This window comes from Oryx dammah, unplaced genomic scaffold (assembly GCF_014754425.2).
Source record: "Oryx dammah isolate SB20612 unplaced genomic scaffold, SCBI_Odam_1.1 HiC_scaffold_27, whole genome shotgun sequence".
Classification (NCBI taxonomy): domain Eukaryota; kingdom Metazoa; phylum Chordata; class Mammalia; order Artiodactyla; family Bovidae; genus Oryx; species Oryx dammah.
The window spans coordinates 87,680,144-87,702,022 of record NW_024070211.1 but is presented as its reverse complement, the minus strand read 5'-3'; the positions used below and the strand labels follow the sequence as shown (position 1 = coordinate 87,702,022).

General features: G+C 36.0%; 1 protein-coding gene across 1 annotated transcript in view; it reads right to left on the bottom strand.

The window, feature by feature from the left end:
- The window catches only part of ACVR2A (activin A receptor type 2A), a 93,865-nt gene that overhangs the window by 20,335 nt on the left and 51,651 nt on the right, over positions 1 to 21,879 (bottom strand). The window contains exons 2-4 of the mRNA XM_040229002.1: positions 17,255 to 17,462; positions 11,006 to 11,115; positions 10,664 to 10,818 (exon numbers count right to left, since the gene is read on the bottom strand). Of these exons, the coding sequence (XP_040084936.1) occupies positions 10,664 to 10,818; positions 11,006 to 11,115; positions 17,255 to 17,462 (473 nt within the window). The remainder of the gene's footprint in view (positions 1 to 10,663; positions 10,819 to 11,005; positions 11,116 to 17,254; positions 17,463 to 21,879) is intronic.

The window sequence follows — 21,879 nt, the reverse complement described above, 5'->3', positions numbered from 1 at the left end:
GTGGGGGGGAAGCAATTTAACTAAGCAGCTATGGGTTGGAATTGGATTGTGGACACCAGAGGGCAGTATTGCCTTTAACAAAAACTGTAAGAGCAGCACAAGAAATTTTTATATAGCTAGACTTGAGTTTCTCAGACAGTTGTCTTCAGAATCTAGAATCTCCAACTTTCTGAACTACTGCATTCTCCCTTCATGGAAGATAGAAAAATCCTTACAGTGAGACAGAAAAACATTTCTGGTGCCTCTGTGGGTGTGTACAACATAAATAATACAACTAGGGTAAGAAAGTAAGATAGAAGAGTAAAATCAGAACTGAGTGATCACAGTGACAGACCAGGCCACCGTTAACTATTTACCCAGCCACAACCAGGGTAAAGAAGTCAAGCAGTAGCGGCCCTGGGAAGAAATCCATGCATTCTTTTCAGATGCAGGACACTCAGATACTGAACAAGATTCTCATTTTCCTAGTCATCCCAAAATAAGTAAGGCCCCAATTTAAAATCAAGAGAAATACTGTCACGAGTGTAAAGAAAGACTTCAAATCCCTCCTCCAATCACTGATTATATTTCCCCAGTTTCCAACATTTCTACAGAGAACAACAGGACTGACAAAAAAGAGTTGACAATTTGTTTATGTGTACCAGTTGCTTAACTAGTTTTTCTTGCTTCTTGATTTTCTCCTGTGATAATGATTCAGAATTATTTAATAATTCACCTAAAAGGCTTAGCTAATCCCACTATCAAAACATCTTCTCAGTACTCCAGAGTAAAATTTATCCCTTGAAAGGAATACATGCCAAATAAGTAACTAGGCCGTAGCTTCCCAAAGCTTAAACATCTCTCAGCTTTTGTTTCTATACCAGTACTTTCAGAGACAAAGATGTCACTGTGCAAGCAGGTGCCATCCTTGCATCTTATCAAAATGTGTACCTTTGCTCAATACACCTCTCAATAAATGAGTATTAGAATAAGCTATAAGACAATCCAAACAAAACAAGAGACACCAAGAACAGGCCTCAATAGGAATCAAAAAAAAATTTTTTTTTGACTAAAATACACAAACAGATGAAAAGCAACTGAACAAAACAGTCTGGATTCACAACTTGGAAAATAAAACCTGAATACCATGCACTGCAACTGGAGATAAGAGTAAAAACAAAATCAGCACATTAACGTCAAGTAATTAGGTTGTCAGATGAGAAAGAGACTTGCTGCTTATTCCTTAAGGGAAAAAGAAATTTAACTATTAACAAATATCAGAAAGGAATGAATAATATTTCTGTATTCATTCAACAAATCTTTACCGAGCACCTAGTTTGTGCCAGGCACTCCTGACACTTACTACACAGTGTGGGGAAGAAAAACTAATCAAAGAATCTTACTAATTAATGTATGATCATAACATAAGAGCAATAAAAAGGAATTTGGTTACCGTGAGCATCTATAAGGAGAAACCTAACAAACACTGGGCAAAGTGAATAAGAGAAGATTTTCTGAGGAGAGCATCTCTGAGAAACATAACGTAAGTACTAGAGGAAGGCAGATTAGGTAGAAAAAACACAGTATTGGGACACATTCTAGATTTCTGATTCATGTAGCCAAATGGTTACTGTCCATTTAGTGAGAACTAGGTTTGAGAGAGAAGATCATTACCCTTGTCTATTAAGTGCTTGGAGACATTTAAGTGGAGATATTCAGTAGGCAGTTATATATACAGAACCAGAATACAAAGAACTCTTTCTGGAAATATGGATTTTACATACTATAAATAAAATTATAGGAAATGTACTATAAGTCTTCTCTTACTATTTAAACCATTCCAAGATTTATATTTATACATACTTTTTAAATAACTCATTCAACAACTTCTTCGGACCATCAAGAAGAATTGAGTACTCTTTAAGAAAAGTATTTAAAAATCGACAAATTTGGGACTTGTCTCCTCTAATCATCTAGTAATCTTACATTCTAAGAAATTTTACAATTGCAAATTTTAAAAAGGATTACTGCCAAGCTGACAGAAATAGAATATGTAAAGGAATAATATAGTATGTGTATCAGGACAAATGTTTCTGAGCTAGGGAAAGCAAGACATTATACATTAACAGATTTGATAATGCTGACACTGTCAGATGCACAGCCGTGGTTCTATCCAATCAGATCTTCAAAATTTCCCTGTGCTATATCAACTCCTCCTTTCCACAGTTTCTCCTCATCTAACTCTTTCTGAAAGTAAAGACAGACCAAGGTGGCTGAATGAGGATTTTGAATAAGCTCCTAAGAAGTGATTAGTTCATCAGTGAAGCCATCACTGGGATTATAAGTCTGAAAGAGATATTGCAACCATGCCCATTCTTCTGGCTGCTGCTTAGAAGCACCAGGTTTACTACTGTGTACAGAATAAATTATATTTTTATTTAGCATTTGTATTCTGCAAGTAAAGGAGAAAAAAGGAAAAGGATCATGCTATACAATAATAATCGTGATATGGTAAAATTGATATGTTGATCTGCAAAGCAATATATATAGTCACTATAAAAACTATTTTAAATTTAATTTATATACTCTAATCCCTCCCTTTAGTTTTTTATGGACCTGACCTAATAATTTATTGAAATAAGCCATTCAACTAAAATTAACTCAATGGATAATACTCAAGATGTAAATGCCCAGGCTCTGCCACTCTGCAGACTGACTAACCCAAGTCACCTCACTTCTGCATGCCTTTTCTTATCTCTAAAATAAACGCAATAAAACAGAACCTGCATCATGAGTATTGAAAGATTACATGAGCTCATATGTATAAAGTGCTCTGTACAAGTGCTTGACAGAGTACTCAAAATGAAATTTTTCCATTATTCGAATTTAACTTCAAAGTACTGACATACATGTATGTGTGTGTGTCGCAATAGTTTCAAGTTAATTTCAAGTAAAATGATCAAAACACGTCAGTTTTGACGTTGAAATCAACAACTTCAAAAAATTCCTCCTTTGGAGTACAATTTTGAGGTGGCTGGCAATTAACAGCTAACACTTACTGAGCACTTAAAATGAGCCCACCATCCCACATGTGGCTCTTCTTCCCTATCACCACAGAACTGGAATCCTTTCCTCCATCTTTGCCCAAATTTACTGAGGCAACTCCCTTTTTACTTTCTTCACCCTTCCTTTCCAAGCGGCAAAGTCAAACAACCAATCAACCAACCTATTTTTATTGCGCCTACATGTTAACTGTGGGCTCCAAAAAGGCCAGCAAGGACTGGCCCTGAGCCACTTAATACTACACATCCAGCACAGTGCCTGGCATACCCCGCATGGTGGGCACTCAAGCAACAGGTGAACAGTTCAGCGAAAATAAAACAACCAATGTGAACGCCTCCCAGCCTACCTGATGCAAACAGCTTTCACTAACAAATGGACTTCTTCATTTTTATTATCTCAAATTAATAGAAAAAAGTTTAACAGCAATGAAGTAGCTAGGAATGATGGATCAGATTGAGGGTGAGACTCAGGAAATAAAAAATACAGAGAAAAGCAAACTCACTTCTTTCTACCTACCATCTCCTTGGCAGACAAGGAAAAGTAGATATTAGGCACTCTGGTCTATATGCAACAGCCCCATTTGCAAACTGGCAAATGGGATGGGGCCCTCCACAGGCCAAAGGAAAACTGATCTCAAGATTTTTTAATTTAGTATGTTATTTTTAGAAACAAGGTGTTTTGATTAATTTTAATGTGCAGCTTTAACTTGTTTTAAGCTTTTGATACAGACTCCCCCTCCTCCATCACCCCCAATCCCCCAACACTTTCAATTCTCCCCTGCCCTTCTTTTTTGCTTTCAGCCAATCCAAGTGGATCTGCCTGTACATTTGTAAGATAAATAACTTATACACACCTAGAGCAACACTTTGTCAAGCTGCAGCATGTCTATGGATCATTTATGCCAGTTCTCCCTACAATTAGTTTAAAAGTATACATAAAAGTTGTAATTTAGGTTATAATACAAAAATAATGAACACAGAAAGCATTTCTAGTAGCCCTGTACTACTTTTTAGGCATGAGTGGGGGGGGGGGGGAGCGGATATGCTGAAGAGTATACAGTAGCATTATATCACCATATTTTAAATATCCTAAAATAATACAATTAAAAACTACTTGTGAAATGTAAGTTCTAGCCCTTAGTAGAAACCTAACACAAACTCCAAGCCAATAAAACATCAACTTTTGGTATTTTGTGAGCATGCATTATGCTACACTAAACTTCACTTAAAAACATCACTCAGTCAGAACGAGATAGACTGAAAGTACTGAGCTGAAAAGCTATCCTCAGTATACTGTTAAATAAAAGGAAAGTAACTATAGAATAACATTTCCTAGTTTAAAAAAAAGCAAAGTATATATTCAAACAAGTGAGATTAGAGAAAGATGTCAAAAGATACACACCAACTTAAAACTGGTTATTTCAGTAAACTGATAAAGGAAAAGGGGAACAAATGATTCTTTCTTTTTTTGGACATACTTCTTTCTGTATAATTTGTATTGCTATAATAAGCAACCATTTGTAATTGATTTTTAAATAGAAGGTGAAAGAGAAAAATCAAGAGAAATTTGTGTTCATAAACCTCAACCATTTAGCAATCAACCTATTTCAAGATGCACTTCTACAGATGTAATATTTATTTTGTAAGTATAACTGAATATTAGCATATTAAATATTCAATAAAATTCAGTAAACTTCTCCCTGCATTCTTCCAAAATAAGGGAGCAGCACACTTTCCTAAACAGACTTGGCTAGATACTATTATGCTGCCCCTTTAGTACCGTCTTAATTTTAAACAAATATAGACTTAACAGGAAAATCCTACAAACCATCGTCAGAGATGGCTTGGTTTCCTGGTGGATAATAATTTGACATAGCGTGAAACATCAATTTATCATTACTTTAATATTAAGGTCAACAGGATTATTTTGTATGCTCAACTCAATATTCTAAACATCTAAAAGCCTTTAGTCCTTATCAAAACCTAGACAAAATGTCACGATGCCAGGACTGAAGAGACTGATGTCATTTAAAAAGTACCAATGCTGCAATACTCTAGTTCTATTACTATAGCCTTCAAAATTTAACAAGACGTTAACTTCATATTTTCTTAAATCCAAAGAATTTCTAGCCCCTAAAATGCAGTTTCTTATCAAGTGGTTTTTTTTATTAGCACATAGATTTATAAGCAGAAAACTTAAGCTCACATATGCTTATAGAAACAATGCAAACAGTTTTATTGAAATCACATTAACTCTAACCACAATAAGACTTCTTAACAATAGAGTCAGTGCATCAATTCCCTCACATTTGTGGCTCACTGGTACTAAAAAAACAAGTTTGCATTCAGTTTACTGACTGGAGATCATAAGAGCATCTACTGACAGGTGGAAAGACAGTTTCAGGACAGGTGAAAGAAATGTGAGCCAGGTGATGCAAATTAAAAGAATGTTTTCGCACCTGTGATCACAGAAAATTGAATAATGGCATTTTCTTATAAAAGCTTGAAATACTTCAACTTATCTTATCCCCAAGAAACATGGTCCCAAGATTTATCTTAAAGTAAAGCCCTAAAGCATCTCAAACATTTACGAAACAATTCCTGAATATATTGCATTATCATCTTAGTATAACATTAAATGAAACAAAGTCAATTCAGCGATTCATTACTTACAGAATGGTTATTACATAGAAATACTGTGTGAGATGCAGTAGTGATTACAATATATACCTCATCTTTAAGGAGCTTATAATCAAGTATGAGAATGGAACATGCTCACAAATGACTAAAACCTTTCTTAACCAAGGTTATTCATGTGAATCACAAAAGAGAGAAACTGACTTGAGCACTAGTTTCTCTATTCTTTCAAGGATGGCACATAACTAATAGCCTTCTAGATGTATATGATGGATGGCTTAGGGTGTTGATGAGAGAAAATAATCAAAAGAGAAAGCATGGAAGACTACTGTCAGACTTCAAACTTTGTATTGCTGCTGGATCACTGAGAGCCTTCAAATATTTTTAAGCACAGAAGTAACATAATCAGACATGTAAAATGTTATTGTATAGCAAACAGTATAGATGGAAAGAGAAGACTAGAAACAAGACCAGCTACAAGACTGCAGAAATAATCTCAGCCTCCAGTATAAAAATGTCCTGAAAACAAGAGGATCAGAAAGGATGAAAAGGTAAATGAACCAGACTTCATAAATAACAGGGCTAGGAACAGAAGTAGCTGTCTCTAAGGCTTTCACCCAGGACAGAGGGGAAGACAGTGATAACGTGAAACAATGTTAGAAATATAGTGGTTACAGGTTATAAAGAAAGAAGCATAGTTTTGGGTATTTTTTTTTAAGGAATAGTTGTTTGTTTTTTTAAGCATGTTACCTTTTTCTACACCTTTATGATAAATCTATTTTAGAATATTTTTTATTTTAAAATAAATTAAAACCATCATTGAAGACTAGATTTTAAAGCATGTACATCTCTACATCACATCTTCAGAATAAAATACTAACAAAATCATAAGAAACTTTAAACAACTTGATGTCTTGGAAATAAAGAATTCCACCATTAAACTACCAAAAACCAGCTTATTAAGAGATTCATTTAGATATATCACTTAGTCCTCTAGAATACCTCCATAATACTGATCTTTTCTCCCCAAAGAGAATAAAAGACTGAGATCAGACCAATGAATGAGCACAGTCTACGTAACTTTAGCTTGCTCTGCTGAGAATCACTGTAAATTCTCTTCAAATGTACTTCTTACTGTAGGAATGATCCATCAATAAGCTATCACCAGTCTTTAGCCAACACTTTAAGAAAAGCTTTCCCTAAGAAAAGGAATGATAAATTTTGTCTAAAAGTGTTTGAAGAAATTAGAGGGAGAATGTTGCAGAAATGTACAACAAGAATTGTAAGATCTTTCCCTAACTGGTCCTGAAATTAAACTTTGAATATGGAGACATGAATTTGGGGTGACATACCGAAGTCAGCTTAAGACTTCAACTGTGTAGTATAATTCCCCTACCTACTTCTCCTACCCCTCAAACAAGTCTTGAATAACTAGGGCAGTGGCACCATCAACTCAGAAACACAAGAATCTTTAGCTGAGACCCAATCTATCTTCATAAACCCTATTCTAAAATGTGTGCTAAAAAAATTTTAATGGAAAACACATGAATATGCCTTTCTGTTTATCTATTACTTGTTTATTTCCGCTCTGTCCTCTGTGAAACAATGTGATCATGTTATTGTTCCTTTTAGTAGTCAGACTTGGAGAAGGCAATGGCACCCCACTCCAGTCCTCTTGCCTGGAAAATCCCATGGACGGAGGAGCCTGGTGGGCTGCAGTCCATGGGGTCGCAAAGAGTCGGACACGACTGAGCAACTTCACTTTCACTTTTCCCTTTCCCCTTTCACGCACTGGAGAAGGAAATGGCAACCCACTCCAGTGTTCTTGCCTGGAGAATCCCAGGGACGGGGGAGCCTGGTGGGCTGCCATCTATGGGGTCGCACAGAGTCAGACACGACTAAAGTGACTTAGCAGCAGACTTAGCAGTAGCAGCAGTCAGACTACTCAATGTCCCAAAGTAGGAAAATAGCTTACAGAATGATTTTGAGATGGCAGGGATGTTTACTGAATTATCTGAGACAGCAGAAGCATCTGCTTTCTGAAGAAAGAGAAGCAGAACAGGATAAGCAGTAAGAACAAAGATTTAGTGTTAGAGAGTACTTGGTTCATATTCCAGCTCTGATACTTGTGAGCTTTGCTATGTCTCAATTTCTTTATCTATAGAATGGGCATTATAGCACTACATAAAAAACCCTGTGAGGTAAAATCAGATCAGTGCTTTCCATACCTGGCTGGTCACCGGAAGTGCCTGGGAAACTTTGATTAGAATCATAATATCCCAGGCCCCATTCCATACTTTCAGGGGTATGGTCCAGGGTATTGTTTTGTTTTTCTGAACAAATTCCAGAGATGATCCTTACATACTGGTTACAACTGGAAATCAAGGGGAAGTTTTACGTATTTTTTATATTTTTATATAATGTATATATTAACACACATCTATGTAACTTACCAGTAATCTAGTATACTATTAAAGGAACAACTATCAATCATTTTTTGAAGGAGAAATAAAACTGAGCATTTTGTGACAAGAGGGCCACTAAGTAGTCTTGCAGAAGTAGTCTGCATAAACCTCACCAAAAATGAGAAAGCATGACACTATATTGTTTGAGACAGTGAGCAAGACATAGATGAAGTTCCACGCTGATGACAATGCTCCTTCTGAACAACACAGTTCATGACAGAAGGAGAGCATAAAGTCGGGCATGTCTTGTATTTTCCACCATGAAGTCTGACCATCCCAGTCATTCCATCTCAAGACCTTTTTAAGTTTATTCCTTTTCAGTAATTCATACAATTCATACAAACTGTATGTATGTACAGAACAACACAAGCACTAAGTAAATGGGTACAAAAATATTAACAACTGCAAAAAATACCTAAAATCCACAGAGATGGATACTCATTGAACATTCCTAGTTGTCATTTATGAATAAAGATTCATCTTTCCTTTTTATAAGTCCAAACCCAGCATTTCTAAATAAAGTGGCCTCAAATATAAGATATCCAGACTTGTAAAAATACCCAACCAAAAATTTAAGCTAGAATTTATGTAAATCATTGTTATATATAGGATTACATTATTTTTAAAGTTTTATGATGAAACTTAACAATATTATATCACAAATCCAAGGTAAATTCAGACACTATTACAGTATGAAACATTCTTTCTTTCAAATGTAGATATTAAATAAAAAATAGTTATCACCAATAAGAAGGTAAAGTATATTCTATGGACATTTGAGGTAAACTACATATATTTATTAGGCATTATATTTTTTAAATTTTAAAGTATTTTTAAAAGATGATTTTTAACAAACCCACAATTTATCTACTAATGTTAAAAAATTAAAATATTTCAGCTATATAAAACATACTGTGTTTACCTAATTTACTAAATAAGGAATGTTACCTTCAGGCTTATTTCTCCATATATATATTTTACCAAGATTACAAGGATCAATGATCTAATGCTAACAGATTGGTTCAAGCACCAAGAAAGGAATATGATATGTAAATAAAGCTTAAAGGGAAGAAGTTGTTTTGGTCATTAAATTATAGGACTTAACTATCTTCTTCTACCAAGTTTTAACTGTTAATCCTACTGGTATTAGAGAAACAAAGTTAAACCAAAAGGTCCAGAAGGTGGAGGTAATGTCATCTTAAAAGTCAAAGAAACACAAATTAGAGTTTAAAGACATCTCAAGTAAACAAACCAAAAGTTACCACTTTCCTCTCTGCCTGTAAAATATTAACTAGTTATATTAAAAATCCTTATAAAGCACTGAATCAGCTGCCACTGTCTTCGTAACAGAGAATGAAGAAAAACTTCAGAATTTATTCTGACTACCCACAACACCTATATTTTCAGATATTCGGTGTAGAGGGAAAAAGAATCAAGGGCGTTAAAAAAGTTTTCAGACTTCAGTTACACACTTGATATGCTGCAAATAAAATATATATACTTGGAACTGCAACACATGATGAGAAATGCTGCCCTTTGGCTCCTCCTCCCTAGAACGACATTTTCCAGGTGCATCCTCTTCATGCCTGTGTGGTGCTGCTGCTGCTAAGTCGCGTCAGTCGTGTCCGACTCTGTGCGACCCCACAGATGGCAGCCCACCAGGCTTCCCCGTCCCTGGGATTCTCCAGGCAAGAACCCTAGAGTGGGTTGCCATTTCCTTCTCCAATGCATGAAAGTGAAAAGTAAAAGTGAAGTCGCTCAGTCATGTCTGACTCTTAGCGACCCCATGGACTGCAGCCCACCAGGCTCCTCCGTCCATGGGATTTTCCAGGCAAGAGTACTGGAGTGGGTTGCCAGTGCCTTCTCCGTCATGCCTGTGTGGAAACCTCTTTATTCCACATTCCTGGTTACTTACTGAATTCTCCTCCACGATTAAAAGAATGTTTTGGCAAGTCTTGAAAAAGGCACAAAAACTTAGAAATGGAGGAGAAAATAGAAGGGAAAGAAAAAGTTTCGATATCACTTCTCCATCATCAATTACTTCTCAAGAAACACAGCAGAGTGTATTCCACATTTATAAGTACTATAATCACAGTAGAACTCTCCAAAGAAGAACAGGAATGGAAATACTGTTCATTCTACTCTATCTCAACGCCTAAGTTCAAGTGTTAGTGTTAATCGCTCAGTTGTGTCCTACTCTTTGTGACCCCATGGACTGCAGCCCACCAGGCTCCTCTGTCCATGAGATTTTCCAGGCAAAGATACTGGAGTGGGTTGCCACTTCCTTCTCCAGGGGATCTTCCCGACCCAGAGATCGAACCCAGGTCTCCTGTACGCCTAAGTTTAGGATATAGCAAATTAATACATTTGCAAAAGTAGTTATAGTTCCCATGATAATAAACATTCAAAAATTAACTCTAAAGGAAAATGATTTGTAACTACCTACTGTGGTTTCTCCATAGGAATATTTCTTTAAAATATACAATCAAAAACAGCACGAAGTATTAGACAATAACTTACTTGAGTTGGAACGAGCACAGGAGGGTAAGCCATCTTATGATGCCTGTACACCCAAAATGCACAAATGACAATCCCTGCGATTAACATAAGTGGCACCAAAGAGTAGAGCAAGATGTTGTAATAGGGAGGCTTAGGTGTTACTGGATTCGAAGTAGCTGTGGAAAAGAGGAGGAAGAAAATCATTCAGATTTGGTCAATAAAATACCACCATATTTATTATAGCGCCAAATTGTAGGAGAAAAACAGAGGAGGAGAAGGTGGGAGCAAATTATTCTAACAAAAACATGCTTTGTTTTCAGTCTACTAGTTGAACAGACTTATGTGTTTTCCCTGTGAACTTACGCTGTGTGACCTCCATCTCCGGAAAATAAGAAAACCTTTCGTTACACATATTGCCCTCACAGCAACAAAAATATACTTCAGGGCTATCTTTCTTTTCAATACAATCAGTCCTATAAATAAAAAAGGAAGAAATAATTAAAACCAACATTATTACCCTGAATCTACAATAGGTGTTTTACTAAAGTTCTTCTCAGAGATAAAATAATAAGTCATTTATAGTCAACTTTGAGATTTTTATTAATATTCAGTGATCAACTCTTAAAAGTCAAAAATGTTCCTTGAAATCAATTATGAAATATCATCAGAAAAAAATCCAACAGCTGATTTTATAACAATCACATTGGCTCTATGAAACGACTTCTTTACTTTGGATTTTAATGATCAATCTAAGGCAACCACCTTTTTATTTTTTTCTTTAATTATTAGAAAAGTTTGAAGAGGAACACAAAGTCAATGAAGAAATTTGGTCTAAGAGTGCTTTATCCTCACAGGAAATAGAGCCTTTCCACTTTATGAATACAAAAACTGAACACTATATATAAAAAGCTGTATTTGTGTGTACACACATAAATACACACACACACACACACACACATATATGTATACAGATAAATGAGCTTCCTTGGTGGCTCAGACAGTAAAGAGTCTACTTGCAATGCAGGAGACCAGGGTTAGATCCTTGGGTCGGGAAGATCCCCTAGAGAAAGGAATGGCTACCCATGCCAGTATTCTTGCCTGAAGAAATACATGGACAGAGGAGCCTGGCAGGCTACAGTCCATGGAGCCTCAGACAGTCAGAAATGACTGAGCAGCTAACACTTTCACTTTCACTTCTCATACATATAAATACACAGGCACAAAGTAATCCTTGCTCGTATCTCATGGCAGAACACATTTCAACATCAGAGACTTAAATCAGGCTTGGGAATTAAGCCATTTTTGCAGCAGAATTAAATTCCCTGAACACAATGAACAGGGCTAAATATAAACAAGTAAAGAGCAATTTGTAACGACAAAAATAGAGGCCCGAGTAACTCAAAAACTGACTAGAGTTAGGTTGATTTAAAGAGTAGAAGGAAGGCAGCCTTCTATATAGGAACTGAGTTACTGAAAACACAGAGACTTAGCCTCTAGATCAAATCCTAATCAACCAGTAAAAAATAGTTACACCTAATTTTTAAAAGCAGATATTTAAACTGCTAATAACATCAGGTATATTTAAAGACATATATTACAAATAAACTGTAAACTTTTACAATGGTTGTTGAAAATAAGGTTGAATTTAACTCTAAAGTGAAAAGCCCAAGAAATTTCAGGGAGAAGGCAATTTTACCAAAATCAAACTTTAAAATAAAATTTATACCAATATCTATCTAGTAGAAAGTAAAGGGCAAATGAAAGCTAAATTTTTAACAATTTATAAAGAGAAATATATAAATTCAAATTTTAATATTCAGAAATATGCCTCAAATTATAGGTTAATATAATTAAATACTAGCCTAGTTAATGCAAGGAAAATTACTTTTCACCATTTAATGTCATTCTTCGTTTTCCCTGTCTCTTCCTCCATACTTTGACATTTCTTGAATCTTCTTTTTCTTACTCTTATTTATCTGACTACTCTTAATATTTCCTTTTAATCAAATTCAGAACATAAAAACAAAAATTCACATATATTTACATTAGCACTTAACCCTTAGAAACAAAGCTGGTATAGTAATTATCACTGTAAGAGCAGGCATTTGCACTGACCAACTCACCATTATCTAGCCAAGTTTAATCTCAAGCAATACTGGTTTTAGGTGAGAAGCCAGTAGCTTTTTACAATAAAAAGAACAGAGATCCTTGAGCTCAACTAATTAATAAAAGATGTCTTGAATAAGCTTAAGTTGAATGGTTCTATGAAGACCTACAAGACCTTCTAGAACTAACACCAAAAAAAAAGATGTCCTTTTCATCACAGAGGCCTGGAATGCAAAAGCAGGAAGTCAAGAGATACTGGAGTAACAGGCAAGTTTGGCCTTGGAGTACAAAATGAAGCAGGGCAAAAGCTAACAGAGTTTTGAGAAGAGGAGACACTGGTCACAGCAAACACCCTCTTCCAACAACACAACAGATGACTCTACACAGGGACATCACCAGATGGTCAATACCGAAATCAGACTGATTATACTCTTTGCAGTTGAGAATGGAGAAGCTCTATACAGGCACCAAAAACAAGCCTGGGAGCTGACTGTGGCTCAGTTCATGAACTCCTTATTGCAAAATTAAGGCTTAAATTGAAGAAAATAGGGGGAACCCCTAGACCATTCAAGCTGACCTAAATCAAATCCCTTATGATTATACAGTGGAAGTGACAAACAGATTCAAGAGATTTGATATGGTAGACAGAGTGCCTGAAGAACTATGGATGGAGGTTAGTAACATTGTACAGGAGGTGGTAATCAAAACCATCCCAAAGAAAAAGAAATGCAAAAAGGCAAAATGGTTGTCTGAGGAGGCCTTACAAATGGCTGACTAAAGAAGAGAAGCAAAAGACAAAGCAGAAAAGCAAAGATACAACCATCTGAAGGCAGAGTTCCAAAGAATAGCAAGGAGATAAGAAAGGCTTCCTCAGTGAACAATGCAAAGAAATAGAGGAAAACAATAGAATGGGAAAGAAGAGATCTCTTTAAGAAAATTCAGAGTACCAAGGGAATATTTCATGCAAAAATGGGCACAAAAAAGGACAGATATGGTATGGAGCTAACAGAAGCAGAAGGTATTAAGAGGTGGCAAAAATAGACAGAAGAACTATACAAAAAGGATCTTAATGACCCAAATAACTACCATGGTGTGATCACTCATCTAGAGCCAGATATCCTTAGGAAGCATCACTATGAACAAAGCTAGTGGAGGTGATGGAATACAAGTTGAATGTTCCAAATCCTAAAGGATGATGCTGTGCAAGTGCTGCAATCAATATGCCAGCAAATCTGGAAAACTCAGTAGTGGCCAAAGGACTGGAAAAGGTCAGTGTGCATTCCAATCCCTAAGAAGGGCAATGCCAAAGATGTTCAAACTACCACAAAATTGCACTCATCTCACATGCTAGCAAAGTAATGCTTACATTTCTCCAAGCCAGGCTTCAACAGTACGTGAACCAAGAACTTCCAGATGTTCAAGGTGGATTTAGAAAAGGCAGAGGAACCAGAGATCAAATTGCCAACATCCGCTGGATCATTGAAAAAGCAAGAGAGTTCCAGAAAAACATCTCCTTCTGCTTTATTGACTACGCCAAAGCCTTTGACTGTGTGAATCACAACAAACTGTGGAAAATCCGTAAAAAGATGGGAATACCAGACCACCTGACCTGCCTCCTGAGAAATCTGTATGAAAGTCAGGAAGCAACAGTTAGAACTGGACATGGAACAACAGACTGGTCCCCAATTGGGAAATGAGTACGTCAAGGCTGTATACTGTCACCCTGCTTATTTAACTTACATTCAGAGTACATCATGTAAAATGCCAGGCTGAATGAAGCACAAGCTAGTATCAAGACTGCCAGGAGAAATAACAACAACCTCAGACATGGAAATGACACCACAATTATGGAAGAAAACAAAGAGGAACTAAAGGTAAAGAGTCTCCGGGTGAAGATGAAAGAGGAGAGTGAAAAGGCTAGCCTAAACTTAACATACAGAAAACTAAGATCATGGCATTTGGTCCCATCACTTCATGGCAAACAGACAGGGAAACAATGGAAACAGTAACAGACTTTATTTTCTTGGGCTCCAAAATCACTGCAGATGACTACAGCCATGAAATTAAAAGACACTTGCTACCTGGAAGAAAAGCTATGACCAACCTAGACAGCATATTAAAAAGCAGAGATATCACTTTGTTACAAAGGTCTGTCTAGTCAAAGCTATGGTTTTTCCAATAATCATGTATGGATGTTGATAACTGGACCATAAAGACAGCTGAGCACAGAAGAACTGATGTTTCAAACTGTGGTGCTGGAGAAGACTGTTGAGAGTCCCTTGGACTTCAAGGAGATCAAAACAGTCAATCCTAAAGGAAATCAGTCCTGAATATTCACTGGAAGCAGTAATGCTGAAGCTGAAGCTCCAGTATTTTGGCCACCTGATGCAGAGAGCCAACTCACTGGAAAAGACGCTGATGCTGGGAAAGATTGAGGGCAGGAGGAGAAGGGGATGAAAGGGGAAGATGGTTAGAATGGCACCACTGACTCAATGGACATGAGTTTGAGCAAACTCCAGGAGATTGTGAAGGACAGGGATGCCTGGCGTGCTGCAGTACATGGGGCTTCAAGGAGTTGGACATGACTGAGCGACTGAACAACAAACTTTGAATAGAGATCATCCCCAAACTTCATTTTTCCCCAACTTCTTTCTCCTTGGCTTTTTTTAAAAATTGAAATATAATTGACATATACCATTAGTTTCAGGCATACAACCTAATGATTGAAAATTAGAGAATATTGTGGAACGATCATCATAATAATCTAGTTAACATCCCATCACCACACAGTTACAATTTTTTTTCCTTGTGAACAAACTTTTAAGATTTCTTCTTGTAGCAACTTTCAAATGCACAATATGGTATTATTAACTATAGTCACCATTATACCACATTCTCCATTATATCCCTAAGACTTATTTGTTTTATAACTGATAATTCATACCCCTGTGATTTCCTTCACCCATTTTGCCCACTTCTCACCCTCGGCCTCCAACAACCACAGACAGTTCTCTCTCTATATATATGGGTTATTGTTATTGGTTGTTTTTTTTTTTTCCAAGATTAATATACAAGTGAGATCATATGGTATTTGTTTCTCTCTGTCTGACATTTCACTTAGGATAATGCCCTCAAGGTCCATCAGTACTATCATGAATGGCAAGGTATTCTTTTTCACAGATGAAAAAGATTCCATTGTATATACAAAGCATACTTCCTTGATCCATTTATTCACTGACAGACACTTTGGTTGCTTCCACATCTTGGCTATTGTAAGTAATGTGAAAATGAACGTGGTGGTGCATTTATCTTTTCAAGTTTGGGTTTCTGTTTCCTTTGGACATATACTCAAAAGTGGAACTGCTCTATCTTTGTTATTTTTAATTTTCTGAGGAACCTCCATACTGTTTCCCCAGTGGCCCTACTTATCCTTTCATAAGAGCAAATATCACTTCATGATCACCTCTGTTGATAAAGAAGCTAATAATCAGAAATACAGCTAAAATGTGTAATTACAGAGCAGTAATCCTTAGAAAATTCACAGATGCAGAAATATACCTTAGCTACTATGTACCTAAATGACTATTTTCTCACCAAAAGTGGAACTAATTTCATAAGTTTATTCAACACATTTTACTATTAATCACATATGGCCAATCAACCACAGATTTACAGTGATCAGTTAAAGTCTGTGCAAGTAGATCAGGACATAGCTAGATTCCAGGAGTGTATTAGTTATTTGGCTCCAAAAAATCTGGTTATCTAGGATTTTTCAGCTTCTGCAGTCATCAGCACCCACCCACAGTGAAAATCTTGTGTCCCAGGCAGTTTAAGTGATTGGCTCAACATCTAGGGACACTTCACAGAAAGATCACAGGCAGTCAATAACATATTCCCTGTATCCCCTGTATTTAAGAATAAAACAATTTAAGCAAAATCTTTTAAATAAAATGTAGCTTTCTATGAGGACTGTGTTAGTTCTGATGTAATTCTGAATGTCAAGTTAAAATGTCCCTTGGGATAAAGAACAAAGGCCTACTCTGCAAGGAAAAAAGGGGAAAAAGTAGTGAGATCAATTTCTTCCAGATACATAAAGAGGGAAACTAAAAGGAAATTTAATACTATGATTAAGCTTTATTCTCTTTCAGGATAGATTTTCAACAGATATACTCTCTTTTAAAGCAATTTTAAAAATCCCTTTTCATTAAAATTGCTGTTTAAAAAAAAAACATAATCCTACAACATAGGGAAATAAATGCTTCTTATCTAAACTTTTCACTACTTGGTAGATAATTCGAAGTAACAGAAGATAAAACATAAATATGCTGTATCTGTTTTATTACTTTAAAATATGTATTTTGTCATTAACATGTTATAATGATTTTTATACGCTCATCTTTAAAAAGAAGCATTTAAGTGAAAATCCATGCATTGATTCTACCCCTTTTAAAAAAGAGGGAGAAGTGAAAATTACTCAACACTATCATAAACAAAAGGCCTTCTTACCTGTCATAGCAGTTGATATCATCCAGCCAACAACCTTGCTTCACTATGTCAATGGAACCAGAAATATTCTTCCATGTAGCAAAACAATGCCGCCGTTTATCTTTGTCACCGTAACAGGATTCAACACCAGTGCGATTGGTTCTATCTCTTTCCCAATTAGCATTATAGAAAATACACTCCTGAGTTTCTGATCTACCAAGTATAGCACCTATAAGATAATAAAACAACAACTTAATATAACTGTATTTGTTCTTACACTGTCTCCCAGTATACCAAATTTCAGATCTTCCTAAAATGTCAATAATTTATTGTCTTACAGTTATAACTTTGGGTTTAGGTTTCCAGGTCCATCTTTGTATTTTAGGTATAATAAACATGGTAGAAAGTGACCAAATAAATCACGTTTTCTCTGTAAAAGGCCAGCTTTACTTAAGAATGTCCTTGATGAAAAGCAGTAACATTATTAATTTTCTTAAATTTTGACCCTTGAGTCAAGATTTCTTCTCAATGTTCTGTGTGACAAAGTGGTAACTAACCAAAAGCACGTCTGCTGCACCCTGCAGTACAATGACAGCCTCCAGAAAAAGCCCTTGCATGACTGAGTTGTGAACTAAACCAACCATGCATGGTTATCAGACTTGAGTATCTGGCAAAAATGTTCTCAAAATGAACCAAATTAAACCTGTTACTTCAAGAAAAACAACTGACAGTATGCACTGCCAATAATAAAATATGAGTTTCCAAGCAAAAATAAGAACTTTGGAAAAACTGTATCAACCACCACCTTCCCAATATTTAAAGAATTTTCTGATGAGGTCATTGGTAATATTAACAAATATGACTTTTAAATACAGAATAATAAGATACACCAACATTTAAAAGGTCTATATAATTCAGAGAACCAATATTTTCCAAGTGAATTGTGTGTGACATTTGAAAAACACTCATGGGTTTAAGAAAAAAAAAAATCCATTCAATGTTCAAGACAGCCAAGTAGACTCTAGCATTACAGAGGACAAAAAGTTCATTAGTAGTTTCAGATTCCACACTGTACTAACTTCTAAGAAACCATCTCTTGCTTTATATAGAAAAGCAAGAGAAGTAACTCTGAAAAAGATGTACAAAAGAGAACTCATACTACTTGATTTGGGGCAGTCTTTCTGGTCATGCCGCACGGCTTGTGGGATCTTAGTTGCCCACCCAGTGATTGAACCGGGGCCATGGCAGTGAAAGAGCCTAATCCCTAACCACTGGACCACCAGGGAGTTCCCCATACTAACTGTTTTTAAGTCTTACACTAAAACTTCAACAATCAAGGCAATGCAGTCTTAGTAAAAAGACATGCACCTAGGGGACAGAACAGTGAATCCAGAAACAGACCCAGACACATCCGGTCAACTGACACACAGCAAAGGTGCCAAGGCAATGTACTTAGACAGAGACAATGAAGTCTTCCAACAACCGCTGCTGAACAGCTAGACATCTATATGCAGAACAAAGAACCTCAACTCATAACAACTCATAGCTCATGCCATATACAAAAATTAACTCTAAAAATGTCATCAGTTCAGTTCAGTCGCTCAGTCGTGTCCCGCTCTTTGCGACCCCATGAATTGCAGCACGTCAGGCCTCCCTGTCCATCACCAACTCCCAGAGTTCACTCAAACTCACGTCCATTGAGTTGGTGATGCCATCCAGCCATCTCATCCTCTGTCGTCCCCTTCTCCTCCTGCCCCCAATCCCTCTCAGCATCAGAGTCTTTTCCAAAGAGTCAACTCTTCACATGAGGTGGCCAAAGTACTGGAGTTTCAGCTTCAGCATCATCCCTTCCAAAGAACACCCAGGGCTGATCTCCTTCAGAATGGACTGGTTGGATCTCCTTGCAGTCCAAGAGACTCTCAAGAGTCTTCTCCAACACCACAGTTCAAAAGCATCAATTCTTCGGCTCTCAGCCTTCTTCACAATCCAACTCTCACATCCATACATGACCACTGGAAAAACTATAGCCTTGACTAGACGGACCTTTGTTGGCAAAGTAATGTTTCTGCTTTTCAATATGCTATCTAGGTTGGTCATAACTTTTCTTCCAAGGAGTAAGCGTCTTTTAATTTCATGGCTGCACTCACCATCTGCAGTGATTTTGGAGCCCAAAATATAAAGTCTGATACTGTTTCCACTGTTTCCCCATCTATTTCCCATGAAGTGATGGGACCAGATGCCATGATCTTCATTTTCTGAATGCTGAGCTTTAAGCCAACTTTTTCACTCTCCTCTTTCACTCTCATCAAGAGGCTTTTTAGTTCCTCTTCACTTTACCTAACATAAAACCTTAAACTATTATTATACAACTTCTAAAAACAAAAATCTTGTGACCCTAAATTATTAACATGAAAGATTTGTTAAAATACAAAAAAATAGGAGCCCCAAAAGAAAAAATTAGACTTCAAAAGCTGAACTTCATTAAAATTGAAACTTCTCTTTGAAAGATAAGGAAAAAATTCAGACTGGGAGAAAATACCTGCAAATTATATACCTAAAAAAGAATAGATATTCAGAAAATATAAAGATCTATCACAACTCAATAATAAGAAAACATATTACCTAATTTCTAAAAAATGGACAAGAGATTCAGATAGATGCCTTATCAAAGAAATATAATTGGGAAATACTACATAGAAAGATACTCAATATCACTAACCAGGGAAATGCAAACTAAAACTAGATCTAATATTCATTAGAATGACTAACATAAAAATAAAAACATACAGTCTCAAGTTTTGGGAAATATGTAGAGCAACTGCAACTTCCACACATTGCTAGTGGGAATGCAAAATGGCCCATTAACTCAGGATAAAGTCTTCTTACAGTGAAATATGTATCTACCATACTACACAGCAATCTCATGCCTAAGTAAATATTTAAGAAACAAAAACATATATCCATGCAAAAATCTGTAATTTTTAGAGTGGCTTTATTCAGAATCACCAGAAACCACCTAATATCTAGCACTGATAGATGTAAAAATAAACATCTATACAATAAAAATAAATGAACTGGTGATAGCTGCAACTAAATGGATAAACTGTAAACACATTATGCTAAAAACAAAAATGGACTGAAAGGCTACATACTGTATGATTCCATTTACACAATATTTTTGAAAAGGCAGAAGTACAGGTATGAAAATCAGATCAGAAGTTAAGAGTGAGGGGAGAGGGCTAATTACAAAAGGGTATAAGGAAACTTTTAGAGGTGATGGAAATATTCCACATTTTCATTGTGGTGATGGTTATATAATTCATGAGTTAACCAGACTGCACAGACTTGTATATCTAAACAAAATATATTTTATTCTCTGCAACATATACTTCATCAACTTAAGAAAACAAAACCATCAAAGAAATTACCACTTTTTGAATTATGGTGTACTATCAAAGAAAAATATCCACAATTATCTTAAAAAGCTATTAAAATACTCCCCATTTTTCTAACTACATGTCTGTGAATGGCCAGATTTCCTCCATGTCAAAATATCACAAGTTTTTGCATCACAACAAACGGAGTGGAAAAACAGATACAAGAATTCAGTTGTCATCTACTAAAACAATTATAAAGAAATTTGTAAAAAATTTCTCTAATTTTTTAGAAAATATTTTTCATAAAAATCTATTCTTAAAAAAAATCTATTCTTTTGTTAACATATAATGGATTTATTATTGACACTTTTAAATAAATATTCTTTAATTTTCTGCCCTAATTTCTAACATGGTGATATTTATAGATACAAACCACATAAAAACCTCCTTGGGCTAAGTCTAAAGAAGTTCTGAGACTGCAGTGTTTCTAAATTATTCCTTTTCGGAAACCAGTTGAAAAAAACATCAAATTGTTTCCTCCTTTACTAAATAACCCCAAAGCAAACATGCACTACCTGTATTGCCACCAGGGAAGTCCGTATTATCTCACAACAAACTGGCAAATTTTTTCTGGAAAGGGCCAGACAGTGAACATCTTAGGCTTTGCTGGCCTTATGGTTTCTTTCACAACTACTCAATTCTGCCAATGCAGCACAAAAGCATCCACTGGGCAGCAAATGAATGAGCACTGCTACATTTCAGTAAAACTTTACTAATGGACATCGAAGACTAAATTTCATGTAATTTTTACGTCACAAAATGTTCTTTCAAAAAAAATTTTCCCCCACCATTTAAAAATGTAAATATCACTCTTGAGTTCACAGGCTGGATTTGGCCTGCAGGCTCTGTGGTCAGCTATCTCTTGAAACAGCATGCTAATTTTTAGCTAACTGGACTTCTCTTTCGTTTGTTTTGTTTTGCTGGCGGTGGGGGCGTCTTCTATGAACTACCATTTGTATAACTCACATTAAAAACCACTATTAATTATTTTTAATCAGACTCCACTGAGGCACAGAACAACATTTAAAGTAAACAAAACTGACTGCCAAAAAAGTACATTGCCTAGAACAAAAATGCCAAATACAACAGGTTTCATCTTTGGTGTCAATTCCAGTTAAGAGTGGCTGCCAGAAGCAATGTACTGAGAAAGACGTTGAGGTAAAGCGCCTTGGAATTAGTATAGAAGGAGGGGAGGAAACACCAGTTTCG